The sequence below is a fragment of the Camellia sinensis genome, chromosome 12 (genome assembly GCF_055761805.1).
Source record: "Camellia sinensis isolate YWXY chromosome 12, ASM5576180v1, whole genome shotgun sequence".
Lineage (NCBI taxonomy): Eukaryota > Viridiplantae > Streptophyta > Magnoliopsida > Ericales > Theaceae > Camellia > Camellia sinensis.
In genome coordinates this window covers 154533070-154557106 of record NC_138972.1, presented here as the reverse complement: position 1 = coordinate 154557106, position 24037 = coordinate 154533070, and the positions used below count along the sequence as shown (strand labels likewise).

Genomic DNA, 24037 nt, shown 5'->3' with positions numbered 1-24037 from the left:
GCAAAGCTTATACAACAAGCTTGCTTAGAGGGAGATCCCTCCCTACACGTGTATGGAGGGAGGCAGAGTTGGTGCCAGCTATCACAGCTGGCACAAAATATCTCCATAAAGTGGATGAACAGTGGTCGGCTGCCCAAAAAAGTTGTTTCGACAAAAAAAGGTGCCGACCGGCAACAAACTATGCCGACCGACAATAAAATGTGCCGACCGGCATCAAAATGTGCCGATGGAAGCAAAAGACCAGCCGGTGGCCTCTAGCCACTGCCGATGGTGTGTGGGGATGCCTTACAAGGCCTTCCTTTCCCTTCCAAGGCAAAACACAAGTGTTCGGTGTGAAACCAGACACTAAACGGTCAAGTTCGGAGATCCTGAGGCAGGGCGCGCGAGCCGAAACCTCCGGGAACTCTAAACGAACACATACATGAATAATCACCGAGTGTTCCAAGCGGTGACGTCCAAGTCTCAAGGACGGTCAAAAATGGGGTGTCTACACAGAGCTATTCAAATAAAAAGAGAGATTTTTTTTCACAATGGACATACATCATAGCATGTCAAGAAATGCCAAGTGGGAAAAACTAGGGAATCTAGAGTTGACCCTTACCCAAGGGTAATCCATTAATATATATATATATATACACACACACACACACACACACACACACACACAGAGGAAAATTAAAAGTAAGTTGGAATTAGGAAATGTAATCTCAAATCAGTGAAGAATTTTTAAATTGTAATACTGGTGCGCAGAAGGAAAAATAATTAACAAGGGATGGAAACTACTCCCTGAATTGACCAAGCTACTCTCATCTTCCTTCTTCCTCTTCTCTCTTGCTCTTCCCTCTCCAACAATTAACACTGGCCATCCCTTGCTAGCCACCACTACGCGACCCTGCCGTACCACCCCCAAGCCCTCCCGCCAACCCAGCCCCTCCCTACTCTTCATGTAATTGCCACCACTAGCGCCTCCCCACGACCCCAAGTCGCCACCACTATATGCTATACGAATTAGAACAAAAATATTTGTGATTGTTCTTTTCTCAAATTATTCCTGCGTTCTCTCGTGATGATTCCAATTGCAGTCCCCCACAAGTGACCTAGAGACAATGGTAGCCTAATATTGTAGAACACAAACTTGCCTTTTTAATTTATTGAATATAGAAAGGGAATATGAAAGCAACTATTGACACAGTTATGAAATGTATTTCAAAAAATATACAGTTATACAGTTGTTGTTAGACATTGTAAACTCTGAAGTTTATATGAGAAACGAACACTTAGCACTATTATAAAGAAAGGAAGCCTATGGAATGACTAGAACATATAGTACTGCATTGATTGCAGCACAAAAATTTGATACTATGATAGCAACAAATAAATAAATAAGAATAAAATCTAACACTCAATATTTCCTTCCGTTAAAACAAATGTTAGCCTAGTTATAAGTGAAAAACTAAGGTAAAAAAGTGTTACCTTGAAGTCATCAATCAGAGCAAAGTCCGGAAAGAAGGGCAAAATATCCTTAATTTTTAGCAGCCCGTCAGTTTCCTTGAGAAATGCTATTGCTTTTCGAATATTTTCCCTTTTAGTTCCCTTTTCTTGTTCAATGACATGTTTGGCAACCATAAGCCAGAGCGTCTTCCTTAAGTCTTCATCATTTTCAACCTTGTCAACTTCAGCCTTAGCAAGTTCTGGGTCAACCTAGCACACCAAAAGAAGAACTCCATGGAACAACAGCATACAAGATTTCCAAAAAGATTACAGTATTTGAGCACAAATAACCATTAACGTTTTCAAGAACAAGCAAGTGAATAAGAAACTGCCACAAAATATTTTAAGTGAAAAAACAATTAACCACAAGATACATCTTTAGTACATTGACAGCAAACTGAATTCCAAACCTTTAGACACAAAGTAAGTTTGTCCATTTGTCATTTTAAAAGTATGTCTCAAGTCTCAACCACCCAATTCCTCATGTAGCAGTCATGGACAAAAGAATTAAATAAATATAAGTTTAATAGACCCATAGTAAAGATACAAGGGAACTGACAACTCATCTCAATTTTAAGCTTTTCAGCCAACCAATTTCAATCTATTTTAAAGACTCCAAAAAGTAAATTGGAAACAAGGGAGAAAGGGGGAAGGACACAGATTTGATGGTTATAGAACCCCAATGATCATCCAGCCATTCTGATTGTAACTGATTGTAAAATTGATCCCATTTTGAACATTGTCAGTTGCCCCACTGGCATATGACAATATTTGGAAAAACCCACTAGAAATTAAACTGATCATTCCAAAAAGGTGAACCATAATAATAATAATAATACTAATAATAATATTAATAATATTTGAAGGTTAACTGCCAAATCATGTAAAAGATGCTAGACAATTGGTGATTAACAATTTAATAGCTTTTTTTTTTTTTTTTTTTTTGTGGTAAAGTACAATAGTTATGTAAAGTAGACTAATGATGACAAAATAAAACTGGTGAAATTTGGTGAATTTAAATTTTATAGAGAGCTAATTTAGTCACATCCATACAACCAATTAAGTGAACTTTGTATCACTACTACTTCAACATCTTCAGTTCAATGTCTATTTACAACGGACCCATCAAAAAGCACCTGCAGGATGTGGTTTTTCCTATGCCCTCTTTATGTACACCAATAAAAAACATAAAAGTTCTAGAATGAATCTTTTTCATGAGCCATTGTTAAAATTGTATGATTCAAACAATCACATGACCATGTGTTTTTTAGTCAAATAAGGAACAATTGTTATTGGCATAAAGAGTACAGCTTACGTTAGCCAAAAACAAGGTAATGTATGAAGAATACCATTACTACTGAAGATGGAGGGGGGGAGGAAGAAGGGAAATCAAAGAACCAATGAACACAACCAACCCAATTGGATAATAATAATACCTGTAGAGCAAGAGCAACTGCTTCTTCATGCATGGACATCATGCTGTGTATATGAACACAAGCCCGCATCCGCTTTTCCTTAAGGCAAAGGTGCAGGGCATAGTTGGGTCCATAGAAGAATTGGGGCTGCTAACTATGAAGAATAAAATACTATTCTATTTTATTCAATCAATCCTCATACACACTGCTCAAGATATTTATAGAGAAAAATATGTAACTGACTCAGTAACTAATTAACCAACTCAGTAACTAACTTAGCTAACTAACTCAACTAACAAACACTTTAACTATTTAACAAACATTACAGCTGTAGCTATATTTGTTACAGATATTTTCTGAAGAGCACTTAGGAGAACAGGGCTGTGATGAATCAGATAACACTACTGACTTCTTATTAAGCTGAGACTGAAGCTTCGACTCTGCCTCTAGCTGCACCTACACCTGGTCTAACTATGAGGACTGCACCTGAGGCTGCTCCTGAGTATGTGAGTGCTGCTGCTACTGCACCTGAGTATGTATCTTATAGGGCAAGGCTGCACAAGAAGCTTGTATTTCAAATAAAGAAACCGAGAGGTAGAAAGGGTTTTGGTGAAGATGTCAGCCACCTGATCTGTTGTAGAAACATAGTTCAAAGCAATCACTTTGGCAACAACTTTATCCCGAATAAAATGACAGTCAATTTCTATATGTTTAGAGCGTGAATGGAAAACTGGATTAGAAGCCAATGCCATTGCAGAAATGTTGTCACACCAGAGCTCAGGAATAGAAGATGGAAAAATATGCGTATCTTTTAGCAACTGCTGCAGCCAGGTTAATTCAGCAGTGGCATTAGCTAATGCTCTGTACTCTGCCTCAGTAGATGATCTAGAAACAATAAGCTGTTTCTTAGCACTCCATGAAATTAGATTAGAACCCAAATAGACACAGTAACTTGAAGTGGACTTTCGATCAACACCATCACCAGCCCAGTTTGAATCAGAAAAAGCATGGAGAGATAAGGGACCAGCAGTAAAGTGTAGGCCATGATGAAGAGTACCTTTCACATATCTCAACAAGCGTTTGACAGCTTGAAAATCAGCATTTGTGGGCAGATGCATATGCTGACATGCTTGGTTAACAGCTAATGCTAAATCAGGTCTGGTAATAGTGAGGTATTGGAGACCACCAACAATACTCATATACAAAGAAGGATTAGAAAATGGAAGCTCATCTGAAGAAGAGGAAGAAAGTGAATAAGAAGTCTTGACAGTTAAAGGAGTGGAGCAAGGTTTACAATCAGTTAAACCAGCTTTGTGAAGCAGCTTAGTGGCATACTTAGTTTGAGATAAGAAGTAACCATGAGATAAGGCTTGAATGGAGATGCCCAAGAAATAGGACACAGTCCCCAATTCCTTCATAGAGAACACTGTAGGCATATGCTGAATAAATTGTGCAAGAAGAACAGGATCACTGCCAATTACTAGAATGTCATCAACATAGACAACAAGAATATGCAAATTGATGGAAGTGTGTTGAACAAAAAGAGAGGAATCTGAGTGACTATTAACAAAGCCTTGAGAAATGAGGACTTTAGAGAAAGTAGAATACCAAGCTCGAGGAGCTTGTTTAAGTCCATACAAGGCTTTCTTGAGTTTGCACACTTGATTAAAAGACTGAATAAAACCTGGAGGTTGTAACATATACACTTCCTCATCTAATGTGCCATGAAGAACGGTATTAGATATGTCTAATTGATGAATAGGCCAATTAAAATGGAGAGCCAAACAAAGAAAAATACGAATTGTAGGCTGCTTAGCCACAAGGCTAAAATTTTCATGGAAATCAACACCTTCTTGTTAAAGATATCCCTTTGCCGCCAATCTAGCTTTATATCTTGCCACAGAACCATCAGAATTCCTCTTGATTCTATACACCCATTTACAACCAATTGCTATTTTATGAGGAGGAAGAGACACAAGATCCCAAGTGTCTTGTTGCTGCAAAGCTTGAAATTCGTCTTGCATAGCAGTAAGCCACACAAGAGAACCTAAGGCAGCTTGAACAGTAGGAGGTTCAATGTGAAGATAAGAAGATGTGGTGGCTGTAAGACACAGAGGAGGTTTTGTTTTGGATCGAGTGAGCATTGGATGAACATTAGAGGAAGCCAAGGAAGGAACCAGGTTAGAAGGCAAGCCAGAAGGTGGAGGAAGATCAATGGAAATAGAATGAATAGGAATAGCATGAGCATAAGGAGAAAAATTCAGAGGTGAGGAGGCTATTGGAGAACTAGAATTAATAGGACTATCATGAGGAGAAGAAGGAGATGTAGATGCATCATGAGGAGAAGAAGGAGATGTAGATGCAGAAGAATTGGTAAGAGAATCAGAAGAAAGAGAAGAAGGCCAGAAGAAATTATGAATTTGAGACAAAGAGCTAGTGGAAGATGAAGAGAAAAGAGCAGGAGAAGAAAAAGGAAAACGGGTTTCATTGAAGATGACATGCCTAGAAACAAATATTTTGCCACTAATAGGATCTAAACACCTATAGCCTTTGATAGTGGGATGATAACCTAAAAAGACACAAGATAAGGACTTAGGTTGGAGCTTGTGAGTGGTATAAGGCTTTAACCAAGGAAAACACTGGCAACCAAAGACTTTGAAGGAAAAAACATCTGGAAGTGTTTTAAACAAAATCTCAAATGGAGATTGATGAGACAGAACAGAACTAGGCATTCTATTGATGAGAAAAACTTTTGTAGTAATAACATCAAACCAATATGTCAAAGGTAGAGAAGATTGATAAAGCAGAGTGATAGCAGTTTTAGTGATATGGCGATGCTTTCTCTCAGCAACACCATTATGTTCTTGTGTATAAGGACAACTGGTTTGATGAATAATACCATGTGAAGAGAAAAGAGAAGCAACCTTTTGGTTTACAAATTCAGTCCCTCCATCAGTTCTTAAAATTTTAAGAGAAGTGTGAAATTGATTTTCAGCATAGACTTTAAACTCAAGCAATTTTTCATAAACTTCACTTTTAAAATGTAAGGGATAGATTCAAGTGAATCTACTACAATCATCAACAAACAAGACATAAAATCGGAAAGGAGCATTATTAATAGTAAAAGGTCCCCATACATCAGCATGTACAAGAGAAAAAGGACTATCACTAGAAGAGGAAGACAATTTGAAAGGAAGTCTATGACTTTTTGACACATAGCAGTCAGTGCAATCTATGACTTTATTAAAACTCTTTTTATTTGGAAGATGAGAGGCCAGGTGTTGAAGCTTGGAAATAGAAGGGTGACCCAATATTTGATGCCACAGCAAATCAGAGATTGGAGAGACTGAACCAGTGGATGACTGAAAATCCTGTGGTTGCTTAGGATAGATAGAAGAGTGGGAGACAGCTGATAAAGGCCATTGATGTTTGAGCCTTTATGCAGAATTTGTTTTGTGTGTTTGTCCTGAATGACAAAAGAATCAGAATCAAAAATAACACGACAATTATGATCCTTGGTTAATTGATGAATAGATAACAGATTGGATGATATAGAAGGAACATGCAAACGATTGGACAGATAAAAGGAAAATTGAGGTGTAGGAAGAATACCACTTCCAACATGTTGAATAGGTAAAACTGAGCCATTGCCTACTGTAACCTGATATGAGCCTTGATAGGCTTGATACTGCTGAAGATTGGTCAAATCATGTGTAAGTGAGTTGTTGCTCCTGAATCAATGTACCAAGATGGAACAGGAGAATCTGATGAGAAAGAAGCTACAGCAACAGCATAGGCCTTGGGAGGTGCTGAAGGTTGATATTGTGGATCAAGTCGATACCAACAGTCCAATGCAAGATGACCAGATTTGCCACAGATCTGGCAGATAGAGGAAGCAGAACCAGAATAGGCTGATGCTCTGGATTGATTGTGAGAAAAACCAGAATAGGCTGATGCTCTGGATTGATTGTTAGAAAATCGATTATGAGATCTGTTACCACGAAAAGACCTACCACTTTTACCTCCTTTGTATTGAGATCTACCAGTAAAAGAAGGGTGAGGATATGATCCAAGAATGGAGTGTTGTCCTTCAAAACCAGAACCAGAAGTAGAACCTTTAGGTACTGAATAAGCAACATGCAAATCAGGTTTGGAATAATGCTTGATCTTGCTTTCAATGTGAATTTCTTCTGAGCCAAGTAAGGAACATAATTCTTCCATAGAGACAGCATTGGATCTGGTACGAATGGATGTTTTGAATGCATCATATTCGTCTGGTAAGCCATTTAAGGTAAGAAGAATAAGATCTTCATCCTCAACCTGTGCACTAGACAGAACTAACTGATCTGAAACTGCTTTGATCTGTGAAAGACAGCAGTCAATTGAAGAAGATTGTTTGCGAATGGTATGAAGCTTGTTCTTCAGTTGATGAATATGAGATCGAGAGACAGAAGTAAATTTCTTCTCTAGGGTTTGCCAAACTTGAGAACTACTGTGGAGATGAAGAACAGAGGAATATACTGATGAAGATAAAGTTGCAGTTAAACACGTAAGCAGATTTGCATCAATGGCTTCCCATTGAAGATATGCAGGATTGGAAACAAATTTTCCAAATGCATCAGTAATTTCAGACGGAGGACAAGGGATTGCACCTGTCACATAGCCAAGAAGACCTGTAGCTCGAAGAATATTATGGAGTTGATTTCTCCAAATCAAAAAATTTGTGGAATCAAGTTTAACGGTGATGAGAGAACCAAAATTGGACAGAAGAGACTGAAGACTTGAAGGTAAAGAAACAAGATCTGCCATGGATGACTCTTGAAGGATGCTGGGAAGAGCTTAGGAAGGCTCTGATACCATGTGAAGAATAAAAGGCTATTCTATTTTATTCAATCAATCCTCATATACACTGCTCAAGATATTTATAGAGAAAAATATCTAACTAACTCAGTAACTAATTAACCAACTCAGTAACTAACTCAGCTAACTAACTAACTAACTCAGCTAACAAACACTTTAACTGTTTAACAAACATTATAGCTGTAGCTATATTTGTTACAGATATTTTCTGAAGAACACTTAGGAGAACATGGCTGTGATGAATCAGATAACACTGCTGACTTCTTATTAAGCTGAGACTGAAGCTTCGACTCTGTCTCTAGCTGCACCTGCACCTGCACCTGGTCTAACTGTGAGGACTGCACCTGAGGCTGCTCCTGAGTATGTGAGTGCTGCTGCTGCACCTGAGCATGTATCTTAGCACTAACCCGTCCTTTGCCAAACTTGCATTGCAAGAAACGAAAAAGGGTACTGTCATCCTCCTAATTGTGACATGGAAGGAAAACTAATATCAAACTGAGATGCATTTTAAGCATTCATTGCTTGTTTTTGTGGAGGGAAAAATCATGCAATAATCTCACTAGTTATATGTAAATAGATAGATCTTCTGAAGAAAACATGTCTTAAAGAAATTTGTAAGATCAATGTTCAATGTCACGATGCAATTGTAACTAGAGATTATACGCTCTCCTCAAATCCCATGCAGCCTACAAATATCCCCCAAAAAATACACAACCAGTTGAACTCAATTTTATTGGAACATGAGCATCTTGAACAAGTGAAATTCCATGACAACACCCATTTTCCTTAAATGAGAACCATTTTGCTAATGAATTTGCAAATCTGCATTTATTAAATTTGGTATTGGGCCATCTCAATTTTCAAACTCACTGACAAGTATAAAATTCCATTTGATGTGTATCTCCATTCGTAACATAAATATTCCAAACATGTACCAAAAGGCCCAAAACATAACAAAGACAATATTAGAGATTACAAATGCAACAAAACAAACATAAAGCATTATTGCATTCTTAAGTCAAAATAGAAACCACCTTGAGTTCGAAGGGGGCTATTAGTAAATATATTTTGTACACATATTATATAGTAACATGTATTATTTCCATAATAGGGTAAATAAGATAAATTTGGGGGAAAAAAGCAAATTAAATAAAACTCTAATAATAGAAAAATTGAGAGTAAAATATATATTTTTATTTTAATAATTAGATTTGAATTATTAAAAAAAATTCAAGTTCAAATTCAACGATATGTATAAAAATAAGATAATTGTGAGAGAAAAAAATAAATTAAATAAAACTCTAATAATAGAAGAATTGAGAGTAAAATATTTCATTTATTTTTTTTAATAATTAGATTTGAAATATTTTAAATTAAAGTTTATCATATCTTTTTGAGTATATAAGTATATCCATATCCTTTTTATTTCAAATTTTACCTTTTTTCATAACATAAATAAATTTTTATTAGAAATTAGAAAAAAAATGGAAAGGAAGATTTATAATACTGCCAAGTAAGAAAGATAATAATAGAAGAATTGAGAGTAAAATATTTTTGTTTATTATTTTAATAATTAGATTTGAAATATTTTAAATTGGAATTTAACATATCTTTTTGAGTTCTATATGTATATCCATATCTTTTTTATTTCAAATTTTACTTTTTTTCATAAAAAATATTTTTTTTTTAGAAATTATGAAAAATGGAAAGGAAGGTTTCTAAGACTGTCAAATAGGAAAATAATAATAGCAGAATTGAGAGTAAAATATTTCATTTATTTTTTTAATAATTAGATTTGAAATATTTTAAATTAGTGTTTATCATATCTTTTTGAGTTTTATATTTATATCCATATCTTTATTATTTCAAATTTTACTTTTTTTCATAAAAAAAAAATTTTGTAGAAATTAGGAGAAATGGAAAGGAAGATTTCTAAGACTGTCAAATAGAAAAATAATAATAGAAGAATTGAGAGTAAAATATTTCATTTATTTTTTTAATAATTAGATTTGAAATATTTTAAATTAGTGTTTATCATATCTTTTTGAGTTCTATATGTATATCCATATCTTTTTTTCTTTCAAATTTTACTCTTTTTTTCATAAAAAAATAATTTTCATTAGAAATTAGGAAAAATGAAAAGGAATATTTATAAGGCTGCCAAGTAGAAAAAATAATCTCAACTTTGAATGAGAGACCAAGTTTGAGAGTTTAGAAACAATGAAAACTATACTACATTTGTATATATAGATACTAGTATAATACCCATATTATGCACGGATTAAAATAAATAATAAAAAATTAATTTTGAAAGTAAATTATAACAAAAACTTTGTTTATAATATAAAAAAAATTATTTAACAATAATTAGTTCTCATATAATAATTATATTTACAATAAAATATAAATATATTTCGTCTTGATGAATTTCGTACTTTTAGTTTTTCAATTTACTAATTATCTCATATCCATTATGTAAAACCAATTACCTTATCTATTTTGTAGAATTTAATCAATCAAAATTGAAGAATAAATAAAAAACAGAAAAAAATAAAATAAAATAGAGTATTAGTGACCCCAATCTTCAACCCACTCCTCAAATAAGACTTCGATAACTTCGATCCTACTAAGTTGCTAGGTACAACTTCTAAAATAGTCTTATCAAATATTAGTTAATTATATTTACTATTTTTTTAGAGGTTGGACCAATTGAACATTTTGCAAACCCTAAGGTCATTTTCTTAATTTGATCACCACTATAGATCATTTTTAATTTTAGACTTTTTATATTTTTTAATTGTTTTATATTAAAAAAATTTAAAATTAATATTCTAAACAAATAAATTAAACTGAATATGTATATAAAACAACTTAACTCTACTCTATAGGCCTAAGTTTTTTATTGTGTATTTAATTGAAAATGTGTTAGACCATTTTGATGGCTAGTACCTAAACCTCGATAGTTATACGGTAGATAGCTTGAGTCAGAATGATTACTTGGCCTATAGTTAGCATGGTTTAAATAAAAGGTAATGTATACTATATGTGAATTTATAATTTTTTTTGTCTCATTTGTTAATAGATTTATGCACAATCCATATTTCAAATAAGAATTTTATAAGTTCTTAAGTGTTAATCACAAACTTTAAAAATAAAATGGACATGATACATTATAAATATGTATGAAATGATGTTATTAATAAACTTTTTTTATTAAAAAAAATTATGTACTTAATCAAATACTGCTTCTAGCATTTGAAAATTTGATATTTATGAATAAATTTATGTAATTTAAAATTTTATACTTTTTTAAAACTTTTAGTATTGCAAAATCAATAATTAAGTTTTATCAAATATGCTCTAAATCTAATCATCAACCTATTTTTTAAGCAAAATTTTCTCATTCCAAATTTTGACAAATATTTATATAGGAAAATTATTTAACATGTTAGTGCATCATGTTCACAGTCATCATTAAGCTTATGTAACTTAGGCCCTAACCTAAATGCACCTTGTATTTCTTAAATTTTGTTTAATGTTTGGCATGACCCATATAATGGTTATAAATTGTAAGTAAAATTTTAAATTATTAACTTAAAATAAGTTGTAAATTTATTAGGTGCATTGTAGTGCTTTTGATAATATATATGACATTTTTATTGTGTAAATATTCATAATGACTCAAAAGTTATTACTAAGTTGAAATATATGAGACTCTTATGTTCATATGTATTCAAAGATTTCAAATAAGTTTTAAAAAAAAGTTACATATTGTACTTAAAAAAATCTCTATTTTTTAGCCAAATAAGCTATAAAAATATCAAATAAGTTCTTATTTAAAATTACAATCAAATAAACTTAGTCACACAATAAAATATAATATAAAAATACAATAAGTATAACATTATTCAAGAAAAAATGCACCAACTATAAAATCTGAAAATTAAAAGCACATTTCATAGAAATTTTGAAATATGAAATCATAGAAATTACAAAACATAAATGCATAAATAAAATTATAACCATATGTATCCTCCAAAAGAAGAAGAAACTTATAATGAAAATTTGTTACTGGCTATATTGCGAATAAATATGCACATTTTCTTAATAGTCTCTGTCATCAATATTTATGCACTTGCTGGAAAAGCACTGGCAGAATAGATGGCCTCTAGCTAACCTACAACAGAAAGAGAAGTCTCCGGCGGTGGTTCAACCACCCGGGGGCACTCCGACGATCAAGTCAGTATATCTCTCAAAAATAATCAAGTGCTAAACTCACAAGCTTGAGTATCAAAAGCATACCTTAGACCCATGGGGGTGCCTCCCTTTTATAGCCAACACAATCCTAGTCCCAATAGGAGCCTAGCTCTAATGGACTTAGGATTACTGTTAATCTTGGACTCCCAGTAAGATTAGGATAAACTCTCTAAGAGTCTCATCTTTACCCAAACTGAAGTCTTCTCTCATTCTAGGACTCTTGTCCCTTATCCGCTTATCTCGGATTCCGACATCTTCGTAGATAACCTCGGCTTAGCCGAGATCATCTCGGCATCATGACCATGACACGTGGCACCTCAGCTGACACATCGGTGTCACATTGGCCACGTGTTGGTACTCAGAAAATATATCCCCACAACTGCCCCTAGGTTCTATTACCTCGGCTTTCTGAGGTGATGGAACCTATACTGTTCGTTCATCTGTGCCCCTCTGTCCGAGATCAAACTCGCCGACCTCAAAGTTCCCTGGACCTTACTGTCCACTCGTGTCAAGTATCAAAATTCATGCCTTTCAGGCTACTTGAGATCGCACCTCCTAGCCGAGGTTTATGGTTCCATCAATTCGTAAACTCCAGAAGCTTTGCAACTGCGTATGAGTTACCATGCATACGCTCCTCAACCGTTTTGTTCATGCGTTCATCCCTTACTAGCTTGTACGCGCTTATCAGGTTTGCGTTGTTTCTACGTACGCTGCCTGACAGGTACGTCACCCAAGGTACAATTCCTTTGTCGCCTTTTTTTTTTTTTGAGTTTTCAACAAAGCTTCCTTTCTTTCCCTTTGTCTTCTCATTTTGCATTCTTTCATGTGCTTTCTGTGATGAAACTTTTCTCTTTTCAAAAAATATCCCCAATCCTTCATTGATCTCTTTTCAAGCTTTCTGCAACTGCTCCGTTCACACTCTCCGGTGGGTTTCCTAATTTCCAGTCACCTATTTGACTCCAGCAATCTTTATATCGGCGTTCATTTGGTAGGTTCATAAAGTCTTTTGTTAAGCTCAATCTTTCATAACTCTTCTGAATCCATTTACTTGCTCTCCATTATCTTCTATTTTCGTCTGTCTTCAAGTTTTGAATTGTTTGAATGCCTGGCACTGTTCTTGTCATATCCACTTTCTGTTGCTAGCATCGTGTCTGGGTCATTACTTTCTTGTTCTTCACATACTTACTTAGTGCCTGTGTACTTGGCTTTATTCTTTGAACTTTGTCATCTTTTTGACTCTGTTTTTTCTCTTCTTGTTTTTCTTGTTGTATTTCCAGATTCTTGCCTTCATTTCTGTTTTCTGCATAGTCTTAGAACCACGTCCCTTCTTGAAATTGTTGCCGAGATAATGGTAGAGAAGCTCTCCCAGCTGACTGCCAATGCTGAACCACCGTCAACCGTTATAGTAGATTAGTCCGACATTCTTATCTTAGTCCCTAGTTCTTAGGGTCTTCATCTTTGTACTTTTGTTTTCTTTGCATATGTAACCTTTTTTGCTTCTGAAAAAAGTCTATTGTTGGCCGATGTTAACATTCCTTGCTCCTTGATTATCATTCATTCTTCCACTGTATTTGATAGCCATGTTGGGTAATTGAATTCTCGGATGGTCCTAGGCTCTAGAAGTCTGTCTACTTCTTCCTCTACTGCTTCGACGTGCATCAACGTCGGTCCTTTTGCTCGTTGGATTTACAGGTTTGGCCGACCAGTCGACGTTCAGTTGGTGGCAAGTGACCTCGGGGTCAATGCCAGGCATTTCGTAAGGTGTCCAAGCAAATACCTCAATGTTTGCTCTAAAAAAAAGCTTCTAATTCTCTTTCTTCTTCTTCGGCTAAGCCTAAGCCGAGAAGAAAGAAGCGTTCTTCATCCCCCTCCTGGACGAGGATTTTCAGTGCCTCTTCTCTCCTCTCGGCTGGCTCCTTGCCGACGTCATCTAGGACCTCTATGTCCTCGTTTTCAATCTCTGCCTTCTCTGATTCTTGAATGCTGCAGGTGGATTTCATTGCTACCATGGAGCAATTCTCCGCTTGTAGTTGATCCCCTCTGACTTCTTCAATCCCATGTTCTGTTGGGAACCGCAGTAGTTGACACAACGTTGAGGGAACTGCCCCCATTGCATGCAACCATGGCCATCCCAAGATGATATTGTATGGCGAGGGCGTGTCAATCACCATGAATTCTGTCTTGATCTTCTTCTAACTGCTCTTGCATAATTCTATACTTAGAATATTTTGCATGTCTTATGTACTTTTCCTTCTTTGTGCAATCATCTCGAGGTGACACACCTCGGTTATGCCACCTGACGTTTTTCTTCGGCAAGTACTTGTCCTGTAAATTGCTTACAAATTTCAACTAGGATAAACATATACTAGTTTAATCTCAACTTCGTAAACTTTTCGTAAGTTATAACAAGTGCTAAACAATGATCTACTTGTAAATTACTACAAATTTTCATAAGTGTTAAACAATATATATCGGTTTAACTTCAACTTGTAAATTGCTACAAATTTCAACAAGTGAAGGTAAACAATGATCTCGGCTTAACTTCAATTTGTAAATTGCTACAAATTTCAACAAGTTGAAGATAAACAATTATCTCGGCTTAACTTCATCTTGTAAATTGCTACAAATTTCAACAAGCGTTAAGCATTACTTCGGTTTAACTTCAACTTGTAAATTGCTACAAATTTCAACAAGTGAAGATAAACAATTATCTCGGCTTAACTTTAACTTGTAAATTGCTACAAATTTCAACAAGCGTTAAGCATTACTTCGGTTTAACTTCAACTTGTAAATTCACACAAAATTTCAACAAGTGTTAAATATGACATCGGTTTAACTTCAGCTTGTAAATTGCTACAAATTTCAACAAGTGAAGATAAACAATAATCTCGGTTTAACTTCAACTTGTAAATTGCTACAAATTTCAACAGGTGAAGATAAACAATTATCTCGGCTTAACTTCAACTTGTAAATTGCTACAAATTTCAACAAGTGAAGATAAACAATTATCTCGGCTTAATTTCAACTTGTAAATTGCTACAAATTTTAGCAAGCGTTAAATATGACCTCGGTTTAACTTCAGCTTGTAAATTGCTACAAATTTCAACAAGTGAAGATAAACAATAATCTCGGCTTAACTTCAACTTGTAAATTGAACAATTATCTCGGCTTAACTTCAACGTGTAAATTGCTACAAATTTCAACAAGTGAAGATAAACAATTATCTCGGCTTAACTTCAACTTGTAAATTGCTACAAATTTTAACAAGCGTTAAGCATTACTTCGGTTTAACTTCAACTTGTAAATTGCTACAAATTTCAACAAACGTTAAACGCATTCTTCTTCTCTCTGCCCCCCCAGTGTGAACTTAAAATCCACTTAGGTTCTCATCATACATGTAGCTTCGACCTTGTCGCCAAGGTTTAATTCAAGCCGAGGTTGTCGGCCTTGGTTTCTCTATTGATCTTACTTGGATCCAACCTAAGTTTGATTTTCGGCCTCGCTTCGGCGAGCCGTTTCTCATTTCTTGTTCCGACGCCTTTGTTCCCGGCATGTCCTCCTCGGCCCTAGTATACTTCTCAATTCTGGCAAACTTTAGTCTGATCTTGTGTGTTTCCTTTTTATCTTCTGGGATCTAAGATCTGCTCATTGTGCTCTTCTATTCTCGGACTCAGGTCCCAAGATCTTATCTTCTGGAATCTTGGATCTGCTCACTCAGGTTGAGCTCTTCTTTTCTCGGACCTACTCATCTAGGCCGAGATCATGTCTTCTGGGATCCGGGATTTGCTCACTCAGGTTGAGCTCTTCTATACTTGAATGTTATCTCCTTGGGAGCGCTCATGCCCCCCTGTCTTTGCATCCCTTCTGGAAGGGTCTTCGTTCCTCCGCAGGTATCTATCCTTCCATACCTGGAGGTCATCTTCGTTGTAGTATCCGCTTTGATCTATTGTCTTTGGTGCGTTACCTTCCTGGCCGGCGTCTTTCACTCCGTGACTCTGGTCACGAGTTTCTGTGTTGCGGTCGTCCTTCAACGTCGAGATCGATAGGTCTCCCACTCCCAGCAGGAGCATTGTCTCTAATCTGATCCTTCTGTCCGTCATTGGCCATCTATTCTTCTTTCTTTCCCACAGACGGTGCCAAATTGTGTGAGTAATTTTTTGACCACACTGCCCACCTAGTAATCAGCTGGAAAAACATTGGCAGAATAGATGGCCTCTAGCTAACCTGCAACAGAATGAGAAGTCTCCGGCGGTGGTTCAACCACCCCAGGGCATTCCGACAATCAAGTCAGTATATCTCTCAAAGATAATCAAGTGCTAAACTCAGAAGCTTGAGTATCAAAAGCATACCTTAGACCCATGGGGGTGCCTCCCTTTTATAGCCAACACAATCCTAGTCCCAATAGGAGCCTAGCTCTAATGGACTTAGGATTACTGTTAATCTTGGACTCCCAGTAAGATTAGGATAAACTCTCTAAGAGTCTCATCTTTACCCAAACTGAAATCTTCTCTCATTCTAGGACTTTTGTCCATTATCCGCTTATCTCGGATTCCGACATCTTCGTAGATAACCTCGGCTTAGCCGAGATCATCTCGGCATCATGACCATGGCACGTGGCACCTCAACTGACATGTCGGTATCACCTTGGCCATGTGTTGGTACTCAGAAAATATATCCCCACAAACAGTTACAACACTTGATGAACATCGACTCTAATTTGACTTGAATCCGTAAGTGCAAGAGAGAAAATTTATGAAAGATGTGCATTGCTTCTCATAATTTGTGATACACAATTTTAAAAAGTGTTCTTTCCTTTTAAAAGTCATAAATTAAGAGAAAATTAGATTTTTTTTTTTAATGGGTAGATGGCACACTTTTGAATTTTGAAATGGGTTAGTATACTTTCTTTTTAAATTTCATAAATCATTAGATAGTTATATTTTTATTGTTGAAAAAGTGTTACCCAATAGAATTTTTTTTTTAATTTTTAATAATAAATAAAAATTAATCAAGAAATTTAGTATGTGGGTTTGGAAATAAATATAAATAAAAATAATTTTGATTTTTTTTAAATGTAATTTTGAAAACTTACTATATTGAATTTTGAAAGAAGCATTATTATAAATTTTGAAAAAGATTTCTATATTAGTTGTAGCATTCATAACGTGGCCATTTGAAAGGTTTTTTTTTTTTTTTTTAAATTTTAGATTCTATTGAATTGTATGTCATATTTAATGACACATAGTTTTAAATTTTCAAATGCAAAAATATATATATTTTTAAAAATCATAAATTATGAAATAATTAGAATTTTTTTATGATTATAATTAGATTTTAGTGAATTGCTTCCATATTAATAATTGAGCATACTTTCCTTTTAGAAGTTGTAATTTATGGAATAATTGGAGTTTAATTGTTATGGTTAAATTAAAGTTAACCAATAGACTTTTTTAAAAAATTAAAAATAATTAGATTTTAGTGAATCGCTTCCATATATAGTGGCACTCAATTTTAAATTTTGAAATAGTTGAGCATACTTTCCTTTTAAAAATCGTAATTTATGGAATAATTAGAGTTTTATTGTTATAATTAAATGATAGTTTAATCAATAGAATGTTTTTTATTACTTAAAAATCAAAAAAATTAGTTTGAGGGTTTAGAGCTCCCACAAGCCTTGTCATTAGAAACACCATTTTCCTTATATAATATATAGATAGATATTCATAGCTTTTTTACTTCAAAATTTATCTTTTTCATAAAAATAAATAAATTTTTATTAGAAATTAGAAGAAATGGAAAGGAAGATTTATAAGACTGCCAAGTAAGAAAGATAATGTAACAAGCCCGCGGGGGACCTCGCTACAGCTCGGACTCGACTTTTCGTAGTCACGGTTCTAAATCTGAACCAAAGAATCCAAATCCGGCAAATCGTTTTGAGAAAACAGATTTTTGAAAGAAGTGCCAAACATGGACTGCTTTGCCAGATACAGAGTCGCCACCTAAATATTTTATTTTGGGAAATTTAGGAAACCCTGACTCGGTGCCAAAAGGCCACGTGTCCGTCATCACCAAAGTTGCCTCGGCTCGGGAACTTGGGTACGATTGGGGAAGGTCACTTCGTGAGCACCCCCGCTCGCCCGATCAAAGATCGGCCTCTACTAACCGTGATATCTATTTTTGAAAACTTTGTGTGTTCTTATTCTGGTTATTAGCCTAGGTTACTATGTGATGCACACAGCATATAAGTATAGACTGGATCGCCCGAATTGGAACAAAACATTTCATGCTTGTTTATTTGAAAGTGGTTTGATGGTGCTACCCGCAAGTAGGCTAAGACGTGGATTTGCCACCCTCAGGTGGGCTTAGAAAAATATGATTTTGCCACTATCTAGTGGGCTTAAAACACACATTTGATGAATTATTCCAATTCAAATAACCCAGCCTTCACCCACAGGCATTCAGGCAGTTATATCACATAAGCACATAGCCTCATGGTAAGCATGCTATTCATGGCAACACTCACACGCATGCAAGGATGCTAAAGCATAAAACTCACCGAGTACTCCGAGCCAAAATAGAAACTATATTAGAAATCATGTATGATCCTAAGTATACAGAAATGCCTAATGCAACACATGCGAAAATGCAACCATAGTAGGCTCGGCTATTCTAAGATGATATATGAAATGCGACAACTAACATGTATTCAATTTTGAAATTGAAAGTACAATGCAGTTAGTATGATGCGCCGAGCCCGGTGCATGCAATACAGATGAATGAATGCAAAACATGCTGTCATACTGTATGCTAATTTAAACATGCCCTAATCTAACCATAAAAAGCGGATAAATAAAAGGGAGAAAGACGTGGGGTTGGAAGACATACATCACACTCACCCACACTTATTACAGTTGTGCCCTCACTCAAAGGGTCCGAATAAATATACAGTCCAAATATTACAGTCCCAAATAAAAGAATATTACAGTCTAAAATATTACAGAATTCTAATTAATTAATGAATTAACTAAGAAAGCAAATAAAACTGGCGTGCAAGCCAGGGACTGCCTTGCTTCTGATGGATGATGCATGTTCGGATTGTCTTGCGCGGAAATCCACCGGAATGCCCCAATTAGCCTCTGTTTACACCTGTTCTTGAAATGCGTGCCAAGTCCCAAAAAGTCGCTGATTCTCCGTTTTGCTGCAACAGAGAGCGGGAAAGGGGCATAGCAATGTATTTGCACAGATATATGCATGTCTCGACCCCCGTGCCACCAATCCCGCATACCGAGGCATAATGGCCGAGGAGTCGAAATGCACAACTCAATATAGGATGAATGCACATGAAACTACAGCTAAAACCTAACTCCATCATGGATAATCCGGAGTGTCGGTGACTGGGAAATTGAGACACATTCTGTCACTCGGAGTACGAAATGTACCTCGTTTCCCGTGCCCGGGCTAACTCCTATTCCGGACACGATGCAATATGCATGATATGCATGAAGTGCAACTAATATACAATCTTAGCATACACAATGCTATGGAATGATATGCCTCGAAATGCGTGCACACGGGCACGCAAACCGAGAAAATACATGAATGCAATAAAAATGAGATGCCTCGAAATGCGTGCACATGGGCACGCAAACCGAGGCGATGATATGTGTCTCGAAATACGTCCACGCGGGCACGCAAACCGAGGCGATGACAGATGTAATGAAGATGAGATGCCTCGAGGTACGTGCACACGGACACGCAAACCGAGGCGGTAACAAATGCAATGCAAATGAGGTGCCTCGAAGTACGTGCACACGGGCACGCAAACCGAGGCGGTGCTAAAGTGACATGGAAATGAGAAATGGGCTTATACCAACATGAGTGAGCCTCAGCCACACTCACATCGGATGCCGATGGCAGAAAATGAAGTGCCTCGAAATGCGTGCACACGGGCACGCAAACCGAGGCAATGCATACGCAATGCAAATGACATGGAAAATGACAAATGGACTTATACTAACATGAGAGAGCCTCAGCCACACTCACATAAGATGCCGATGGCAGAAAATGAGGTGCCTCGAAATGCGTGCACACGGGCACGCAAACCGAGGCAATGCATACGCAATGCAAATGACATGGAAAATGACAAATGGACTTATACTAACATGAGAGAGCCTCAGCCACACTCACATAAGATGCCGATGGCAGAAAATGAGGTGCCTCGAAATGCGTGCACACGGGCACGCAAACCGAGGCAATGATAAAATGCAATGAAACATGGCAAAAATGATATGCAAGCATGCCAATGGAATTTCAGCAACAAAATATGGGGGAAAACAGTCCCGGAATGAAGTGAAATGACATGAAATGCAAGGAAATGACCCGAAATGCAACATTAGGCATCCGAAATGGCCTATAGCCATACTAAACATGCACAACATGGACAGGCAATGCAAAGACAGAAGCTAGACAGTCCCAAAATAAGCACTTTTCCAGTTATAAACATGGCCAAACAGCAAGTATAGGTATGGCGAAAATAGCATGCAAGAATAGGGGCCAAAAGAGGGGTAATGAAGCAAGTGGTATAAGAAAAACTCAAACTGAAAAATTTCCTTCTACAACACTGAAGATGGACCAAAAATATGAACATTTACAGTATATGGCAGCCTCAAAATCAGTATACAAACATGCTAAAAATATGATGCAAAATAAGGCTCAAAAGGTGCTAAAACATGAAGTGTATAAAATAATCACCAAACAGAAAAAAAATGTGAATGAAACATGAAGTATAGGCCAGAATAAGACCACTTTCAGTTCGGACCAAGGTCCAAAAACAAAAACAAAGATGGCTACTAATTCATGCAAAAATGAGGCCAAATAAGGGATTGAACTACAAGTGACATATGGAAACACCAAACAATGTTGAGCCCTTCTCCAATATTGAAGAGGGGCTCAAAATAATCCTCATATCAGTTTACAATATGCTCGAAAATAAATTGCTCATAGGTCAAAAATAGCATGCAAAATTATGACATACAAGATGATCAATGAAGCAAGTGTATTATGGAGGGCTCAAACAGGGTTGAGCCCTTAATGAGAAGTGAAGATGAGCTCAAAACATGGCCCTTTTCAGTTAGGGCCGAAGCTTGAAACCAAAAAGAGATGAGGCTTAGAAATAGATCAAAGGAAAGGGTCAAAAGGATCAAAGTGTAACTTACCCTTGAAGATCCAAGTTTTTGTTGCTTCTTGGGTTGATTTGCAGCTTCTTTAGCCTTCAAGAATCCCTCCTAGCTGCTGGAAATGAGATGGTGGTGGTAGAGCTTGGTGGTGTAGAAGGAATGAAGGTTATGAAGTTAGGGTTTTTTGAAGAATTGAAGAAGAAGACAATGGAGTTTAGGGTTTATGCTTGGAGAAGAATTTTTCTAACCCTCATGAAGAAGACCCTCAGCTGGTTATAAGGTCAAGAAAGGGGTGTAAAAGGGGGGGCAAATGGAGAGGAAAACTCTCTCCCAAAATATCCCCCGGATACAGAAAATATCTGGGGGATATTGCCCCACAGCTGGAAAGGGTACAGTGAGGAGAGCACGGCCGGCCGCTCACTTTGGCCGGAGGTGGCCGGCCGGCCACACCCCCTAGCCGGCCGGCTAGGGGTCAAAAGGGTCAACCAGCTTTTCTGGCCGGCCAGGTACTGGGGAGGTAGCCCTATGTGTGTACAACACAACCATGTAATTGAAATTCCAAGAAAGTGGGCCGAAGGGGTTCAACAATGGCTCGGAAAGAGGGGGTCAAAAGGGTCAAGTTGATTTACTGGCCGGCCATGAACTTTTAGGGGCCTCTCAGGTGTGTACATCACAGATATGTGGTTCAAAGTTCAAGAAAAAAGGTCCAAGAGGTTCAACATTAGCCCGGAAGGAAGGGGTCAAAAGGGTCAGGTGACCTTAATGGCCGGCCATGAACTTTTAGGGGCCTCTCAGATGTGTAGATCACAGATATGTGGTTGAAAGTTGGCAACACTAGCTCCAAGGTATTCAACATTAGCCCGGAAGTGCGAAAAAACGGGCGCCGGGAGGCTCCGGAAGAGAGATAACTGGTTGTTGCAACAATTGCTGGCCTCCCACCCTTCAGTGACCTTCCTTGTGATAAAACAGAGGTACCTGCCAAAAAGGAACGAAAACCGTTGCAAAACGAACGTTCCGGGGCCAAAACACGCAGTTCGGGGTCCCGAAAATGGGCTGTTAAGCACCGAAAATGGTATTTGACCTCGAAGTGGGTTTCTCAACCCCCAGTGTCCCTCAAAAGGGATGAAATAAGATGTATGCCAAAAATTAAAGCAAACGGAGATGGTTAGGCGGTCCCGAACCAAGGCACACGGCCTGACGGCTCCGAAAACCGGGAACCGGACTCCGAAATGGGCAAAATGGCCTACAGCCACCAAATGTAGCCTACGGACATTGAGAGATGGTCTACGGGACCTCTCCCTCCCTTCAGGAAAAGAAACAGAGAAAACCGAGTCTGGTTCGCAAACCGAGACAAGGCACAGAAAAGGGGTCGGAAGTCCGGAGGCAGGGCTTACGGCCACGACTCTGAAACTTCTGAACAAGCACATTATGCAACATCACCAAGCGCTCAATCGGTGATGCCTAAGTCTTAAGGTCGGTCAAAAATGGGGTGTCTACAGTTGCCCCTCTTTGACAGAACTCGGAAGTCACAAGTGACGGGAGTGAATGTCAAAGCCTAGAGACGACCCATTTTTGACAAGGCCGAAGACTTAGACAAACATACAAGATAAACAGAAATGTGCCCGCAGGCAGGCCCGCAGGCAGGGGGCCAAAATGCAAAATGGTATGCAAGAAGCCGAACATAACTCAATGATCATGCAAATGCAGCAAGCTGTAACTCGGTGTTTAGGGACGTATCCCAGAGGTGTAGGGACGTATCCCAAGAATTTAAGGACGAGGAGGAGAAACAAAGGGACGTATCCTGGTGTTTCAAAATGGTGTGAGCATTGGGACTTCTTCCGAATGCTTTTAACCGAAGAGGGAGAAACATAGGGACGTATCCCGGCGTTTCAGAATGGTGTGAGCATTGGGACTTCTTCCGAATGCTTTTAACCGAAGAGGGAGAAACATAGGGACGTATCCCGGCGTTTCAGAATGGTGTGAGCATTGGGACTTCTTCCGAATGCTTTTAACCGAAGAGGGAGAAACATAGGGACGTATCCCGGCGTTTCAGAATGGTGTGAGCATTGGGACTTCTTCCGAATGCTTTTAACCGAAGAGGGAGAAACATAGGGACGTATCCCGGCGTTTCAGAATGGTGTGAGCATTGGGACTTCTTCCGAATGCTTTTAACCGAAGAGGGAGAAACATAGGGACGTATCCCGGCGTTTCAGAATGGTGTGAGCATTGGGACTTCTTCCGAATGCTTTTAACCGAAGAAGGTCTAACCCGCCGCAGGCGCGAGGAGAAAGAAAGATAATTGCAAGTGAACTGGTGCATAAAAATGCAAGTAATTGAGCATAACAATGCGATATAGATGTGCATAATCAATGTAATGGATATAATAATGCTAGTGAAGTGGGTGCTTAATAATGCAACAATGAGCATAACAATGCTAGATAAATGTGCATAACAATGCAACAAATGAGCATAACAATGCTAGATAAATGTGCATAACAATGCAACAAATGAGCATAACAATGCAGGTGGAGTGTGCGTGACAACGCATATTTGAAACAAAATACCGAACAAGGGAATACTAGCCTTAAGTAGACCAATTTCCAAACGCAACCTCCGATTTACCTCTCGGAGGGGTCACGATACATTCCAAAAAGGATACACCTCGTGCATGCCGACTGACGATGAGCTACACATCGAAGACATGAGTTTGAAAATCCCGCAGAAACATTTTGAGCTGAAAAGAGTAGGTCCTTCTTGCGCTTTCTTGACTGTACTTCCAAACCGCAGTTACTACCTTTCCTTTCTGGCTATGTTCACAACTTTCCCTATTCTCCAACG

The 24037-nt window shown here is 37.4% G+C and overlaps 1 protein-coding gene across 1 annotated transcript in view; it reads right to left on the bottom strand.

Annotated features, from left to right (window-relative positions):
• LOC114278510 (vacuolar sorting protein 18-like) overlaps positions 1-3046 on the bottom strand; it is a 33232-nt gene extending 30186 nt beyond the window's left edge. Inside the window, exons 1-2 of the mRNA XM_028220583.2 lie at positions 2928-3046; positions 1474-1701 (exon numbers count right to left, since the gene is read on the bottom strand). Coding sequence (XP_028076384.2) covers positions 1474-1701; positions 2928-2996 — 297 coding nt within the window. The 5' untranslated portion in view covers positions 2997-3046. The remainder of the gene's footprint in view (positions 1-1473; positions 1702-2927) is intronic.
• Positions 3047-24037: the final 20991 nt, after the last annotated feature.